This window comes from Vicia villosa, linkage group LG3 (assembly GCF_029867415.1).
Source record: "Vicia villosa cultivar HV-30 ecotype Madison, WI linkage group LG3, Vvil1.0, whole genome shotgun sequence".
Taxonomy (NCBI): domain Eukaryota; kingdom Viridiplantae; phylum Streptophyta; class Magnoliopsida; order Fabales; family Fabaceae; genus Vicia; species Vicia villosa.
This window is the reverse complement of record NC_081182.1, coordinates 7,265,615-7,284,063: the sequence shown is the minus strand read 5'-3', so window position 1 is coordinate 7,284,063 and position 18,449 is coordinate 7,265,615. Positions and strand designations below refer to the sequence as shown.

The 18,449-nt window shown below is 31.8% G+C and overlaps 1 protein-coding gene across 1 annotated transcript; it reads left to right on the top strand.

Moving 5' to 3' along the window:
- The first annotated feature begins 4,513 nt into the window (after nt 1–4,513).
- LOC131660186 (uncharacterized) lies at nt 4,514–8,168 on the top strand. Its single transcript, XM_058929364.1, has 8 exons — nt 4,514–4,897; nt 5,087–5,356; nt 5,596–5,667; nt 5,772–5,810; nt 6,126–6,233; nt 6,675–6,772; nt 6,950–7,061; nt 7,670–8,168. The coding sequence occupies exons 1-8, from the start codon at nt 4,754–4,756 to the stop codon at nt 7,913–7,915; spliced, it is 1,089 nt and encodes a 362-aa protein (XP_058785347.1). The 5' UTR covers nt 4,514–4,753; the 3' UTR covers nt 7,916–8,168.
- The last annotated feature ends 10,281 nt before the right edge of the window (nt 8,169–18,449 follow it).

The following is an 18,449-nucleotide window of genomic DNA, read 5'->3' as shown; positions in this document are numbered from 1 at the left end:
GAGTATAAGTATTGCTAAGTGGTAAATTAGTACCATGTATGGTAAAGGAGGATTTTAAATGAATGAGTAGAGAAAGTTGGAATTGGGCAAAGCTAAGAAATCTAATTGGTGTAGATGATTATAATGAGTAATCAGAGCAGTATAGCGGAAGCGGAATGTAACATGTTGGATAATTACTGGTGTGACTTGAGAGGAGTCAGATAGTTGAAATTCAATGATAGAGGAATATGAGTATTGAGTTTCTTGAAGGAAGCAGTTGGTGAAAAATGTAAGTATTATTTTATCGCTCAGATGGAAGAGTGTGTCTAAGGTTGGTACGTTTGGTAGATGGAATGCATCACTGCAGTGTTGATCAATGTGATCATACCATGGTTGCGTAATTATATTATTCAGTTATTGGGCGTATTGTATGGGTTGAACCTCAATGTTCTATTGTTGTTAACCTTTTGGAGGTATAACGAGTAGTACACCTTTGGGTAGTCAAATGCGACGTAAGAGCGGAGATTGAATGCGTGAGATGTGCTTCCTGTTGGTTATGTCAGATGGATTTTTTTAGGATCGACTGATGGAAATGTTACATGGGAACTGGAGAGTCAGATGAAGGGCTCTATCTGGAACTTTTCACTGGAAGTATGTTTTCGAGGACGAAAACTCTTTTAGTGGAGGAGAGTTGTAACACCCCATATATTCTAAATTTAATTTAATCGGAATTTAAATTATTATTTAGAATTATTCGGTATTTTGTGGAATTCTTCGGAAAGAATTATGAGATAGGATATTGGGCCAAAGTGTGGTGTTAGTAAAGAGGGGGTGCTATGTTAGTAGGCCTTTTACTAAATTATAATCTATTTTCATAAAATAAGAAAAAAATAAGGAAATTGGAAATTAGAAGAAGGAAACCTAAGAGGAAGAGGGAGAGAGCTCATGGAGAAAAGAGATTTTCGTATTCATGATGCAACCCTCACAAAATGGGTCATAACTTCCTGCTCGTAACTCCAAATCAGGTAATTCTCGAAGATTCGGATTCTACACGAAATTTCCTTCGATTTGATATATTAATTCGTGTCAGGGAGGTTCTCGATGAGGGAGATAAGCGAGTTTTAAGATGGGAGATTCTTGCTGAAATTGAGGAAAAAGGCTTACGGGTTTGATGGAGAAGAAGGGGAAAAGTCCAGATTCTTGGCTAAGGTAAGGGGGGACTCTTCCGATTAACATCTATTATCGGGTTATGGATAATAGGACTGATATAGATATAATGTTTCATGTCAATTGAGTCGTATGATAGAGTTGGGATTTTGGGGATGTTTGTTGATAATTATCTGTTTTGATGAATTTCCATGAATTTGGTGTTGTATGATGTTTGATGATGCATAGTATATGTTATATATGTGTATGATATATGTTGTGTGGCTGTTTTGTGGTGTTTGATCAACTTGAATCAATTTGGTCGAGGTTGAGGAATTTGGGATTCAGGTTCGTATGCCGTCCTTTTGCGATGGAGAATCTGTGAAATCGCCAGTTGGCGCCGCGCCCATGTGTTGGCGCCGCGAACTGCTTGGCAGAAAGCTTGAGGATAATTATTTCATTCAGTTCGCGCCGCGTCCCTTGTTGGTGCCGCGAAGGCGTCGTTTCCTGGCAGCGCATCGCGAACAATGTGTGGCGCCGCGTGCTGCTAGTAAATTTTGAAAAGTTTAAAGATGCGTATCTTTTGAACCGTTGGCCTGTTTTAAGTGCCGTTTCGAGCAGGATGAAGTTTATGAAGTATTCTTTAATGTTAGGATGATGAAATAAGCAGTAGCTCGAGATTATTTTTAAGATCACAATTTTGCTTGTTTTGATGAATGATGTGGTATGGACATATATGATGAGATATAACGATACAAGCTATGTTTAAAACATGATTCCTGTGATGATTTGTTTGTTGGTATGATGAATCCTATGGGATAGTTTTGTGATGATGTGAGTATGATTTGAATATCTTGTCTGTTGGATGGATGACGTATTGTTGACATATATGATGAAATGTGACATTATAAGATGTTGTTTTGAAAAACATTATGATGTGATGATTTGTTGAAATTATATGATGATGATTGCTTTGTTTTAGAATGATGTGGATACATGTATGTTCTTCCTTATTTATTATGATGATGATTGATGTGGATACATGTATGTCTTTAATGATGATGATGATTGATTGTATTTGAATGATGCTAATGTATATAGACATACTTTGATGATGATGATGATGAAATGAGTATTTGATGATGTTACTCATAGACTTGACGATGGTATAAGTATGTTCATGTATGTTTGCATTCATTCATATTCATTGATGATGCTGTATCCATGATGATGTGTTGGATCAGTAAAGGGCATGATTCCCATTGTGTGGAATCTGTGCTGACAGGGCCGTATCTTGATGATGTTGGATCGGTCATGGGTTATTCCCATTTGATGATGTTGGTACCACATGCATAGTGTCAGTTGCATTCATATGCACGACTTTTATAACATGATTGGATGTATTCCAGTGTTATAAATATTGATGATGTGTTGGTTGATTGTTTTGTGATGATGAAACTTGTCTGAATGTCTGTTTATGAAACAATTGGGTGAATGATGTAACTATGATGTGTTATTATTTATGATTCAATAACATTTGTTAATTTGAATGAGACTCACCCTTACTGTTGACATTTTCAGATTGGCGAGTAACGGCTTTGGCTTTGGTGAGGATAGCTCATAGGCCAGTTTGTTTAAGTATAGCGTCGGTGTCATGCTCTGATATTGTAACACTGGGGGAACGCTAGTTTAGAGTTTATGATGATACTTTATTTTGTTGTTATCAGATTAATTTTGTGAGATATTGCATAGATGATGTTATGCTTATCTGTTGATTAATGTTCCGTTGTGTAGAAACATGATTTTGTTAAATTGATGATTTTGTCCCTAAGTGAAGCATGACAATCGATTTATGATAATTGTTTTAAATTGAATTGTGACACCCTTGTTTTCATGTTTTACTCTGAATTATTTTATTAATTTCCGCGGGGTTTAGAAGGGTGTTACACTATGGATACACACCACATCAATAACCACCCACTCCAATTTCAATATCACACCGATATCCTATCACCATTCTTAACAACTTGTAACACATATAAGTACAACACCAACCATCCACCCAAGAACAAATTTATCCAAATGATTTTCAAGAACTTTTTGAAAACTTGTATCTAGCAGAAGAAAAATATTAGAACCAAATGAGAGCTATTGAGGAGAAATATCAAGCCTATATTCTTTCTATCAAAAGGTCACAAGAATAACTTAAAAAAAATAAAGAAAAATATGTGTTCAAGAGATATGCAGAAAAGTTGAAAGCAAAAGAAGAAATTAAAAAAGTATCTGATTCACAAAATTCATCTTCGGTAGAATCTCCGGCGTCACTCCCTACAAAAACTCCTACAAGCTTTAACAGTTTCTCCGACGAAATTTCCGGCGTCTTCTCCGGTGAAATTTCCGGCATCACCTCCGGTGACTCTTCCAAAGACAAATCTGTCATCATTTCGGGTGAAAACTCCGGTATTACTTTCGGTAGCGACTCTGACGAAAACTTCTGTAAGATCTCTGAAAGCACTCATTGATGATGAAAAAAAGAGATTGTTACAACTTTCGGCGCTAGGAACATTTTCGACGACTCTTTCCACATCACTTTTGAAAAATACTCTGTTGTCACTTCTGACATCATCTCCGTCAACGGTTACAAACCCACTTTCGCAGTCATCTGCATAACCTTTAGAATTGCAATCGCCATCGGAGATACTGCCACATGTGCAACAACCACCGCCAGAACCACCACCATTTTCATGTCATTCATCATTTTAATTTTGTATTGTTTAAATGTTAATTAATTAAAAATTAATCTACTCAATATTTCATGTAATTAAATATACCAAAATTGTATTGGAAGTGGAGTTATAGAGGACCAATTGTTTAAAACGCTTAAACTATGAGGACCAAAATTGGATTGGAAGTGGAGTAATAGGGGACTAGTTGTTTAAAACGCTTAAACTATGAGGACCAAAATTAAATTGGAAGTAGAGTAATAGGGAACCAATTGTTTAAAACGGATTTAAACTATGCGGATCAAAATTGAATTAGAAGTGCAGTAATAGGTGGACCAATTGTTTAAAAGACTTAAATTTGAGGACCAAAATTGGATTGGAAGTGAAGTAATATGGGGATCAATTACTATGAGATTCAATTGTGTAAGTCTATTATTTTATTCTTAAAATTTATAAATACCAAAAAAATTATTTTAAATATTCATCGAAAACAAAATAAATATAAAGACCTAAATAATTGTGGGTGATTAGGTGGGATATACATAAAAAACAAATAATTCAATTAAAAATTAGATTATTCAAAAGCTTGTGATAATATAGATTTTAATACATTTTAATCTAATAATTAATTTCATCTTTCGGCCTCGAGTAGGGTATACTTTCCCTAAAGAAGACGAAAAAAGTTGATAAAATTATAGTTGCGAATCCGCTCCGATTTGGATGGAGGGTAAAAGCTTAAAAACAAGGGTTTTAGCATGGTTCCTTTTACAATAAAGAATCTGAAATTGAATGGCGCAAAATTCGGGATCAGAACGGCGCATTCATCTTCTTATGCACCACTATAGATAACACAAGATCCATCTTCATCTTCCACTTCAGGTTCTTCTGCTTCTATTCAATCAGCAATGGTTGCCGAAAGCATTTGTCAGAAGCAAAACGATCATCCTTTCATTCTAGGTCTTCAACCATCCGCACTCGTTGACAGCGTCGCTCGCGTCGATTACTCGTTACTCGATCGTATTCCCGGCGAACGCGGTGGCTCCATTCCCGTCCGTATTATCACTTCTGCATTCTTTTATTCTCTTCAATTGTTATTACAATTTATTAAATTTGTTGAATCTGTTGAGTTTATTGAGTTTGTTGAGTTTGTTGAGTTTGTTGAATTTGTTGATTTTGTTGAGTTTGTTGAGTTTGTTGAATTTGTTGAGTTTGTTGAGTTTGTTGAATTTGTTTTTTAGGTTGCGATTGAAGAGCTTGAAGAAATACTGAAGGAAGTTGAAAGTAGTTTTCGTGATGAGGCTAATGATTCTGGTTCTTCTGTGATGAAAACTATAGCTGGTGGTAGTGTTGCTAATACGATTCGTGGTCTTACTAGTGGATTTGGGATTTCCAGTGGAATTATTGGAGCTTGTGGGGATGATGAACAAGGTCAATTGTTTGTTAATAATATGTCCTCTCATGGTGTTGATCTTTCGAGACTCCGTAAGAAGAAAGGACACACTGCACAGGTTGATTATCACTCACTTCTCGTGTCAGTATGATTATTTAGATTGACTTATTTAAGCTTATCTAGTGACATAAGTACTTGTTGTTGTGATGTGAGAGTGTTTAAGAGCTTATGGAAATAACTTATGATAAGTGCTTATTATAGAATTGTTGAATTAAGATGTTAATCCGATCAGAGACTAATAACAAATTTTACGAATGTCAAATACTTGTTTCTAATATTAACTTGTCCTTCTACCAGTGTGTTTGCTTGGTAGATGAATTGGCTAATCGAACAATGCGGCCCTGTCTCTCAAATGCTGTCAAAGTACAGGTATTGTTTCATAGCAAACATCATTTGTGGATGCTTTGTGGTTAGGATTTAAGTTTTGTCAGGTTTTCTTTTTTGATTTATATTTTCTCTTCTTTGCTCGGCAGGCTCAAGAATTGACGAAAGAGGATTTCAAAGGCTCCAAGGTTCACTTCTTCATCAGTTTAAATATTGTGAAACTTTTAGTGTTAATTTTCCTATCTTGTATGCTTCAATGATGTTGTTCTCATTGCAGGGATTTAAATAATTAGATTCAAGCACCCTTTATTATTATTTTTGCATGTTTATTCCACTATAATGTACCTTATAATGGAAATGAAGGTGCATTGGCCTTATATTTCTATTGCATACATACTAAAAAGTGCTCTTTTATCTGTCCTTTCTTCTAGGTCTACCACTTCTAATAATATATCATCTGAGGGTTCTCTTTGAACTTAACTGTTGATATATTTACATTTCAGTGGTTAGTGTTGAGATATGCAATTCTCAATTTGGAAGTTATTCAAGCAGCCATTGCTTTGGCCAAACAGGAAGGTCTTCTTGTTTCCTTGGACTTGGCCAGTTTTGAGGTATTTTATTTACGCTACTACTCAGAACTTTCCCTCCCCATAATTTCTTTTTAAAAGATTGGGTGATGTAAGAAAATTCATTTACTTTCTAGTAGGTTTTTTATTTTTCTCCCACCCGAGCTTGCAAAAATGAGTTTTCATTTGTAATATTTTCAATCAACAAGGAAAAGGATTCTGAGAAAGAGTTACTAAATCTGTATAATCACTAATCATCTAGTCCACACAAACAATTATTGAACATGCTTGATTTATTGTTGTCATTTACCTAACAAGATCACATGCATCTCTATAAAATCTCACATATGAATATATGAAAGTGCACTAGGTGCCCTTCCAATATAGAGTCCAAGTCTTCAATACAAATATGCAAATTTCATTTTTTAAAAGAAATTTATGTAAGCATTTAATTCTCGCTCACATTGATCTCTTTATTTTGGCAAGATGGTTAGGAATTTTAAATTACCACTTCTGAAGTTGCTGGAATCTGGAAACATAGACCTCTGCTTTGCCAATGAGGATGAGGCAACAGAACTTTTAAGGTGGTTGTCATCCATAGGATTCATTATCAACCTTGCTTTATATCAAAATATCATATTATGAAGATATAATTTATTTTCAGTTTCCAAGTTATTTTCTGCCTTGACTACATTTTGTGTATTTTGTACTTTTCTTTTAATTAACTAACTTATAAAAATTTACTTTGTGATGAGTTTTAGGGGCGAACAGAATGCTGATCCAATAGCTGCCGTAGAATTTCTTGCCAAATACTGCCAATGGGCTGTGGTAACACTGGGCTCTAATGGATGCATTGCTAGGCATGGGAAGGAGGTTTGTTAACTTTTTGCCATCCTTCTGTATGATATGTTATACTCAGCTCCTTCTACAATTATTTTCCTGTCTTTGGGAATGTGTGCAGTTTGTTTTATTGACTTCAAAACAAAATAGTTAGCTAGACACGGCTTAGCTAATTTCACTTTGTAGGAAATTAGCTCTTTGGTTTGAAGTTGTGCCTCCCTATATAAAATAAGATTTCCAAATACCAAAGCTTTCCTGCTAGCTTAATGCTCTTTGTCCATAATATTAGTATAACTAACTCAAAATTTGCATTTTGCCAATCGATCCAACTCAAGCATATCAAAATTCTTAAGAAAGAGAGCAGGAGGTAGAAGGGTGTACCTGGAACTGGAACCATTCTGCATTCTATCTGATCTTTCATCTAGCATCCCTTAATTTTCATCATTCTTATTTTATCTGTAAAGATGAGTTGTATGCTTTTGACACGATTACTATAGTTTAAGCACTGTGGTCCAAAATCATTGGGGAAAGGTTCAGTAGTTTTACTTTCTTTTCACTTGGCCATCATTTCAACTTGCGTTCAAAGGCATTCTTGACTTATCAATTGTAAGTAATCATAAACCAATCTTTTTACTTGTTAGATGATACGTGTCTCGGCGATAGGAGAATCAAAGGCAACAGATGCTACAGGAGCAGGGGACCTTTTTGCAAGTGGATTTTTGTACGGAGTGGTTAAGGGTCTGTCACTAGAAGAATGCTGCAAAGTAGGCACATGTAGTGGTGGATCTGTCATCCGCTCTCTTGGTGGTGAGGTAACATTAGAGAATTGGCAATGGATGTACAAGCAGATGCAAGTGAAGGGTCTTCCCACACCTGAGGGCTTATGAAAATGAGTGTTGGCAACTGTTGCATCACTTATTGCCTCCTTCCTATTTTTCCTTTTGCTTTTGCTTTTGCTTTTTTTTCTTCTTTTTCATTCAGTTATATAGTTAATGGCTGGTTTGACCAATGCATGGAAGGCTAGATATTTTTTGTGAAAGCACAAGTCGATTCGAATCTCAAATGTACTTCAGCTTGAGGACTAAGAACTGATTGATATTCCTAATTTAATATTAACCCCGACGTTGAGCTTTACTTCAATTATTCTGTCTACATTTTTTAACTTATGATGAATTGCGTCAAAAGTATTGAAAAAGATAAACTGTAAACCGTAACTCAGTTGAGTACCGGCTAAACATGAACACTCAAACTACCAGCTTTATAATTTAAATTTGTTTAGACATTTTCGAATTCTGTATTTGTTCCTGTTTTTCTCGCCCCAAATAGTGTGGATCTCAACCCTGATATAAAGTTCTTCAAGTTAGAATATAATTGTAAATCTAAAACTAACGAAAATGTTCAAGTTGTCAAAATACAACATGCCAACCTTGAAATAAAATGACCTCCTGTCAATGTCGACCTCAAGTCTACATTAGTATGGCTATGAGATATTGTCCGCTTTTGGAGTCAGAATTCTTACGACTTTATCTTTTATAAAAATGTCTCTTTGGGTTGAGGTGTATATGTGTTGAATATAAACTATCCTTAGTTTGTATTCCCAAGCAATGTGGTATTAATTTTGGTTAGTTATGAACAATTGCCCTCTAGTTGAGACTAAGGCACGATGCAAACTTCAAGTTCTCACATACGGCACCAATGTTTCGGTCTACCTCAATTTCGCGTCACTCTAGCTATTAGATATTGTTCACGATGTTTAGAATAAAAACTAGATTGCTGGCCCGTGCTTCGCACGTGTATATTAGAAATAAAATTACATATTCTTAATAACAATTGATATTTAATTTTTTATCTGCATATAAATTTATTTTGTAAGCCATTTAGATTATGCTTGCAATTATATTATTAATTTTTTAATATGGAAGACAATAAATTAGAAAAAAAATATTTTTTAGTCAATAACATGTGAGATTAAATTACACCTATTTATATTATATTTACTTACATAGACATATTATCTAGACCTTTATTTCTATACAAATTTAATTTATAGTATTTTGAGGCTATGTATATAACTTGTGTGTTGCATAGGTTTTATTATAATATACTTATTTGAACTTTTTTGTTCGATGAAAAAATATAAATAAAAATTGATGACATTAATGTATGGTTGTATATAAATGTTTTTTCTCATTTATTTAATTTCTTTTTAACTTTTTTATTATATTGATTTTACTTTTTCCAAATATTGTATTCTGATCATTACTTTAATTATATTTCAAACAAAATAATAATTATATACAAAAGAGCATATAAATTAAGAGATAATTTAGATGGTCAAATTAAATTTCTTATAAATTATTTTAGTTGTTTTTATAACATGTAATATAATTTTTTAATCATGAACTTTATTATTAATTGTCCACCTTAACTGAATGTATGTGATCATACTATCAATTTGATCAAATGTTTCTACATAGAAGGGAAATAAAAAAATGTAATCTCAATTAAAATCGCAATAAAATAATCATTTTTTTTAAACTCAAGCTTAGATATTTTAATCAAGAGGTGGATAAATTTAAGAGATGACGTCGGTAAGATCATACAAAATCATAAGATAAATTTTTTATTAACATATTTATTTTATTTTTTTAAATAATAATTTAAAAAATTTTTAAAATCAATTAGATACATATTTTAATAATAATAAAAAATTCATTTTTATCAATCTCATTATATCAAGTGAATCACAAATACCTTTTTCTCAATAAAATATTGACAAAAGATACATTTTTTGTATTATTAGATTCTTCATTTTTTGTATTGAAGATCTCCAATAATTAAATAAATAAGTTTAAATCAAATACACATTTCTCTTAAAGATTACATGAGCTGCAATTTTTCTCATGATTTTCAAGTAATAAGGATGCAAAAATAATATGAGTTTCTTTATCCTCTTCTTTTCGTTCACATAGCAAAAATAATTATATTCAAATTAACAATAAAAAGAAGAGAAAATCATAACAATAGATAGGGAGGGAAATATTATATTGACGCTCAAAACAAATTATTACAAAAACAACATAGATAAAATATTTAAATAATTGATAGGATAAATAAAGTTGAGTCTTCAACCAATAACATACATCAAATTTATTAGTCTGCAACGTAAATTAAAAAATAGTTAAAACTTAAAAGAGAGCTCAGAAAAAATAATCGAAATATGATATAAAAGGAAAAGTAGATCTTGTGACAACAAAAAAAGAACAAAAAGTGATAGGTTAGGTGGTAGATGTTTTGTAACCTATTTATATTGAATACAAATTCTATATTAAAGAAAATGAAAAGATAAAAAAAAAACATCACAATAAAAACATTTAAAGGTACCATTTATTTTCTATAGGAAATATATTTAATAGCTGTGAATTAATGGTCTGTTATAAATGTAATATTAAATTATATTGATTATATTTATAAATTTTAAAACGTTACACATAAAGTAATTAGTTATAATGATTTAAAATGAATTAGTATAAAATAAATTAGTTATAATAATTTAAAAACGTTACATATTAAATTAATTAGTTATAATATTTTAAACACGTTACATATTAAATTAATTAGTTATAATAACTTAAATAAAATATAATTCAAATTATTGATTTATATAAATTGTATGAAATTTTTTAAAAAATTGTTAAAATATAAGAGAGAGCTCTGAAAAAGTAATCTAAATATCAATACAAAAAGAAAAGTAGAGCTTGTAATAAAAAAAAAGAAGGAAAAATAGATCTCATTTCTATATGAGTTGGGTGGTAGATGTAACATATTTATATTGAATAAAAAATTTATATTGAAGAAATTGAAATAGATAAAATATTTAAATTATATATATATATATATATATATATATATATAATTTAAATACTTATATTTTGAGGTTTTTCTATTATTTATAGGAGTATTCTTAAACCTTAAATTATAAATACTTATTTTAAAAATATATTCTAAAACTATATAGAAAATTTAAATAATTATTTTTTGTTGGAGAATTGAATTCTTGATTTTTGAAATTATTATAAATTTTAAATTTCCAAAATTGCACGAATTAGATTATTATTAATTTTATTGAGGTTAATATGGTTATATAAATATATTTATAATTAATTATTAATTGACTATATAATTTTAGAAATAAGAGATTTTTAATGTAGAGATATCTCAATTAATAATAATAATTTAAATTAATATTAAAAATTCTAAGAGGGAAATACCCACAATAAATGCAAGGGAAATTAAGACAACAAATAAATTACATCAAAAGTTATTATCATTTATATTATATTAATAATTTAACTATTTATTTCAAAATATTATAATACAAATAGTTAATTAATATTAGAAATTTTAAGAAATTGACACGTCAGCATTAGTATTATATGGGAATGACACATCATTCTTAGGTTTAGGGTTGTTGCAAAAGTTGTCATCATGACAACCTTGCATTTAGATTAAGTAGATTATTTAAAGTAGGCCCAACTTATTCGTACTTTGTTAAAAGGAAAAGGGAAAATCAATCACTTAATTGGTATTGGTCCCACAGAGGGAGATCCAACTTTTATTGCATGGGAATAGGAAGGTTGATGATTATGGCATGGCTATGGAACTCGATGATTGATACTTGCATGTTTCTTAGCACTACAAAAGAAATTTTGGGATGCAATAGAGAAAACTAAGGCCAAATATGTTGTCCAAGTTTATGATGTGAAGGTGAAAAAAGTTACTGCTAAGCATGGAAATAAATCTGTTATAGAGTATGCCAACCAATTGAAGTATCTTTGGATGATGATGTGCATAAGGTATATCCTTATGCACGGTGTATAAGTCTCGTACGAGTAATATTTAAATTGTTCCGAGTAACATTTTAGTTAGAAACGAGTAATAATATCATAATCCATGAATAATATATGCATTATTTGCAGGGCCGGCCTTTCCCAGCGCAACAAGCTATATAGCGCTGGGCCTCAAAACATGAGGGCCCATTTCTTTTAATTCTTAAATAAATATTATAATAAAAAAATACTTTTTAATTTCCAAAATCAGAATATGAGGGGCCCATTTTTTTCTCCAAACGTGAAACGACGCTTGCTTTATGCTTCAAACGGTGTCTTGTTTCTTCCTCTGTATATTATTCCTAATTTCCTAAACCTAAACAAAGAGCTCTTTCTTACACAAGTTCGCCGTCAGTGAAATAAAACAAGACATCACGGCGACAAAACGAAACACGCCATAACAGATTCACGACGACGAGACGAAACAAAACAATATTCCACATAACGGCGACGAAACGGGACACCACATAACAGATTAACGTCAACGACAAAAAATGAGATACCACATAACGACGACGACGCGACTGTGCAATTGATAAGTTTCTTCAAACTGATGTTCTTTTATATGTTGTTTGTTCTTTAATTTGTGTTTTGTTTTGGTCTTTTGAAGTTAGAATAAAAGGTTTATGACTTTTTACTCTGAAATTGGAATAAAAGGTTAATTTATGTTTTGTGTTTTGATCTTATGAATTTGAATTAGAATAAAGGGTTTACGACAATGACTTTGAAATTAGAAAAAAGGGTTTATGAATTTGTGTTTTGTTTGTTCTTTTATATGTTATATGTTGTTTGTTTTGGTCTCATTGTGTGTTTGGTTTATAACTTTTGAAATTGAAATAACTGGTTTTGAAATTGCAACAGTAACAGAGCATTAGAGCAAGTGAGATATGAATAGTGATGTGTGTTTGGTAGTTTATGAAATATAATTTAGTAATGGATTTTATAATTTTGTGTTTCCTTGGTTTTTTAATTTTTATATCATGTGTGTTTGGTAGTTTATGAAATAGAGTTTTAGACTTTTGTGTTTACTGTGTCAATATTTTTAAATTGTATATTGTGTGTTTGTTATAGTTTATAAATGGTTTTTAGGATTTACAATGAGTTATAATTTAAAAAGGGTTCAGAAGGCTCTTTTTAAATAGTTAAATACTTTAAGTCATATGGAATGATGTTTATAGTTTACACAATACATTGAGTTTTTTGTGCTTCATTTGGTTGATATTTTATTTAATTTTTTCTGTTTTTTTTTTATTATTAAAATTATACTTTTTTAAAAAAAAAAAAATTTAGGTCTTTTTTTAAAAATAGAACAGGGCCACTGAATAGATTGGGCCGACCCTGATTATTTGTACACATCTATTAATTATGAGTAATTATTAATTGTGAGTAATGAGTACACTATTCTAAGTAATATCGAATTTTAACTATTTTGAGTATTATATCCATCATTCTGAGTAATATTTATACTATTTTGAGTAATCTGTATATTATTTTGAGTAATAAATATAATACTTTAAGTAATATAAACAATATTTGAGTATTTATGCACCGTGCATAAGGATATACCTTATGCACATCAACACATCCCGAAAAGATCATTATAGAGTGATAAAAACTCATAGTGCAACAGACTCAACAGTCCTTAAGGAGTTTATTGAACAAGATAGGGTCTATGACTTTCTAGTGGGATTACATTCTTGATTTGATCAGGTGAGAATTCAGATTTTAGGAAAGCCTCAAGTTCCTTCCTTAAACGAGGTTGTTGCCATCGTAAGAAGTGAGGATGGTAGAAGAAACTTAATGCTTGATACTTCATCCATTGAAAGTTCAGCCATGATGATTGAAAATCTTTAAGGTGGAAAAGAAAGGCGAATTGTGGTGTACTTACTGTAATAAGCCGCGACGTACTCGTGAGAAGTGTTGGAAGTTGCATGGAAAACCTCCTAGTCGTGAAGAAGGACAAAGAGAAGGCCTTTCCGGAGGTGTATATCGCAAAAATAGTAGGGCTTATATTGCTGAAAAAAGTTGAAGAAAACAAGGCAAAATCTTCAAATAATTTTGGATTAAACAACCTTAGCCAAGAAGAGATTGAAACAATGAAGACATTTCTTAATAGCTTGGAGAAACTAAAAGGTACTTGTACTATGACGTATTTAGGTATGCTTCCAATTTAATTTGCGTTTAATGCCTCAAATATACGCTTTACTTCCCTTTGGATCTTAGATTCCGGAGCCACGAACGATATGACACCTTCATCCAAGTACTTCTCCACATATCACCCTTTTCCTAGTAATAAGAAAATTTCCAGTGTCTTGAATAATAACTCCAAACTCAAGGGAACTTGTGCAAGTACGAGGATATATCTCAATGTTGACGACATTCATAATATAAAGTAGCGTCAAGGCCGTATAAGTAAGATACTTAATGGCAAACGCCTCTTCCTTATATAATTTCATCCACATGATATCAGACAATGAAATATCTATAAGTACGAAGTACTCTTAAGAGGAGGGGGGGGGTGGATTAGGACTTTAAAACTTTATCTGTTTTTTATAAATATTGATTCTATCTTTTCTGGTCAGGTTAGGCGATGAAAGTGGTAAAGTGCGGAAAGTAAATAACACTGGAAAATTATACTAGTTTCCCTCACAGTCCGAGAGTACGTCTAGTCCCGTTACAACATGTAAGAGATTTTAATATTGTTAGATCTTCCTAAACAAGACTCTAACCAAGTTATCAAGAAATATCCTCTTGAAACTTGTTCCATAAGAAAATAAAACAATCTCCCCTTTTCTTGTAATCTTATCTCCAACAATCTTAGATGATAAGCAAGCACACCTAATATCAAACAATCCTTGATACTTAGGAATTTTTCACAATACTTGATGAATAACGATGTAGAGTAATTATTACTTTTATAATCTTAAGTGATATGTAAATGATCTTCTCTTCCAATAACAATAATTCACAAACACTAAAGTGTTATATTGCTCAAGAATTTTCTGGTTTAAAGGATATGAAAGTATGCAGAAAATTCTTGAATAAAATTTGAATATTTGAAATGTGAATATTGAAAGTCTAAGTGTTTAATTGGAAGAGGTAATTTCGGAATAAAATTCAATAGTTAAAGGCGATTAGATCTTTCTTTCCACTCCCCTACTTATACCTGTTGATGAATTGTGCATTAACTTACTTTCTAATATGTTAAAGTCTTACAACGAATTAACAAGTCCATTACATCCAATTCCTTGGTGTACAACTCACTTATATACACAATAATTTCCTAATTCCTTAGGCTAATTCAGAGTTGAATTAGGCATTATACGTTCGTTAATTCAAAAGCCATAACCTATAATTACCCATTCCTAGTTAATTACTAAGTTAAATAATTGTCCTAGATCAAATCGATAGACTTACCGTCAATAATCCCTACTCATATGCTATTGATTCATGCATTTGTCAATACGTAAAAAGAATTAAAATCAAGGACAATTATATAATAAAAATAACATAAAAGAATTCAATTAACATCAAACTACCATATGATCCAACAGAGTACAAGCTGTTTGTCTCAAAAAGACCTAATCTAAGGAATCTAGCTACTCATAGTGTATGTAATAATTACATCGCGCTTAGATGAAGAGAACATGAAAAACAATAAAGATAAATATCTTCAATGACTTCCACAACCCTTAAAACCCTTGCTTTAGATCTCCAAACCATCACTTTCTCTATCAAATTCGCAACCCCTAAGAAATTAGCCAAAAGACCTATTTATAACAATTAATGTGTGTCAGACCTTCGCGCCATTGTGGTCGCGTTAGTAAGCGTCACGCCCACAATGTAACATCATAGCGCCCACAATGTAATCATCGCAACCACATGAAACCCAAAGGCTAAATGCTTTTATTTTCTTCTTTTTTCTTCAATATTTTCACTAAGTCTACATGTCTTCCTTTTGATAAATTTTTGCTCATTTCTTCATACTTTTGCATGACTTTTACTTATTATTCCACCGATTTCATCCGAAATTGCTCGTAATTATTACCTAATGACCGAATGTCATTAATGGGGCCTCAGGTTTTCGCGTCTTGAGTTTTATAGACACCTACCGGGACAACCAAATAAAGATGAACCCAAAAATGGTGTTAATGATCAATCATAACAACTACTATTACAAGATCCTACCATTTGGTTTGAAGAATGCCAGAGTGACCTATTAGAGGTTAATGGATGTTGATCTCTTTAAACAGATAGGCCAAAACCTAAAGTTTAAACCAATGACTTGGTGGTTAAGACCTTTGATAAAGGAAGGAACTTTGATGACCTAAGGAGACTTTGGAATTTGTGAGAACGTATAATATGCACTTGAACTCTAACATGTAACTTTTTGGGGTACACAACAAAAAGTTCTCGGGTTCATGCTAACCAGAAAGGGGATTGAGGAAAATCTCAAGAAGTGTGAGGCGATCATTTGCATGAGAAGTCCAACCTCTATAAAAGAGGTTCAACAATCTCATGTCTATTTGTATACACATAATCATATTAGACTAGAGGTCTATGTGGTCAACCTTGTTAACTTTGGCACAAGTGATCATTGCTTTATTTGGAAAGATGATTGTTGAGAAACAAATGTGAGTTGTGTAAGTTCTACTTTTCTTTAAAAAGTGGAAGATGGACACTTTATAAGTGAGAAGACCCATACACCTATCACCTTAAGGTTTCAGGTGAATATGTGATATCTCTCTCACTTATTTGGACGAGTCTATGACCTTTAGGTGGGTCTTTGAACATATAAGAGTTTCAATGATTCTAAATTATATTGTTATAATCAAAACTCTACAAATATAACTTATTATTCTTCAAACCATTTTTGGATCAAGAAGAGTATCTCAACACAAAAGATAAAAATGTAAGAGATAAAAAGTCACCTGATCTCAGATATAAGAATAAACCAACTTTAGGACTTACAATTTACAAATGTGAAAATGAGAAAGGAGTCACACTACTATAGTCTTAGTTAAATTGGTAGGAAAACCTTTGGAAATCAAAGTATTCTCCAAAAAACTTCCACTAAACCTTATCATCGGTTTTGGCTATGTCAAACTTCAGCCCAATATATTATTTATTTATATTATTATTGTTATTAAAAGTGTTCAACTATTCATATGAAAGTATCACATTATCACTAATGCGCCTCCAATGAATAAAACAATTATGATTTTGTCTGACAATATTGTTTTTTTTTTTTTTTTTAGCAAAGAAAAGAATTTGTTCATTCCAAAAAATGTTACAAGCTGGGCCGATCCAAGGATCCAGGCAATCCAATAGACTATTTTAACACCTCCCTCCTATAGGTTATAAACCATTACAATAGTATTGCAGTTTCCTTTGTCTGACAATATTAGGGATTGAATCATAGGGATTGATAGGACTTTTAATTTTAAGAATAAAGAAACTTTAAGTTTTATTAATACTAATATGGTCACCTTTTGAATTTAGCCACCCGGAATGATTCACTGGCCAAATCTTGTTTCCACCAAAAATCGAACTCAGATAGTACCTGAACAATTCGTTCTTAGTGAAAGCTCCTTTCCCACTAATACGGTTGTCTTTATTGTTAAGAATATTAAGAATATAATTGGTAATTTCAGGTCCAATAATATCCCAATCAAGCCCAAGGGTAGCTGCATCCATCGTTTGGGAGATGGACTTCTTTACCTCTTTGTCCTCCGTCGACCTTTTAAGGAAGGCCTATTGTTGAGTTGTTGATAAAAACTTTGCCATCATCCATGATGGTATTCCTATCATCTTCTCATTTTGTCTTATTTTACTACATAGAGATACTCCTTTGATTTTTCGAACGAAGGTTTTCCCTACATCCATCCATGGTTATTTCACATCTTGATTAAGCCTAGTTTGATGGCTCTTTCTCAGCTATGGACACATCACTTAGTTGTTTAAGCATTGCTTCAAGTATGGCACTGCATACACCAAGTGGCGGAGCCAGAAATTTTAGCGAATTTGGGCAAAAATTTTACACCTTGTTTTTATTAATTTTACACTTTGTTTCTACTAATTTTTCTTTTGATTTTGTCTAAAAAATTTGTCATTGGTTTTGTTCAAAAATTTCGCATATTGCTTTTATTAATTTTGCCCTTAATTTTGTCTAAAAATTACTAATTTTGTCCCTGATATTATCTAAAAATCGACTATTAAATAAGGAATATACAACGAAAGGAGGGGTTGAGTCCGAAAACGTGTCCGGGCTCGCTGTAGCTACGCCCATGCATGCACCTAAACTATGGGTTCATAGGGTTTCTAATGTAAATTTTTTTACTGTTCCATGAATGTTTTGTCAAATTGGTTGATATAAGCCGGTGGAAATGATATTTTGCACCATTTTAGGCCTGTCTTAGACATCATTTTCATCATAAAGAAAAAATCATCAGCTTGTTTTAGAGGGGTAAAAGATTTGTGTATATACTTTCATGTTAAAATTGATTGATTGATGATACAATTATATTTTTAG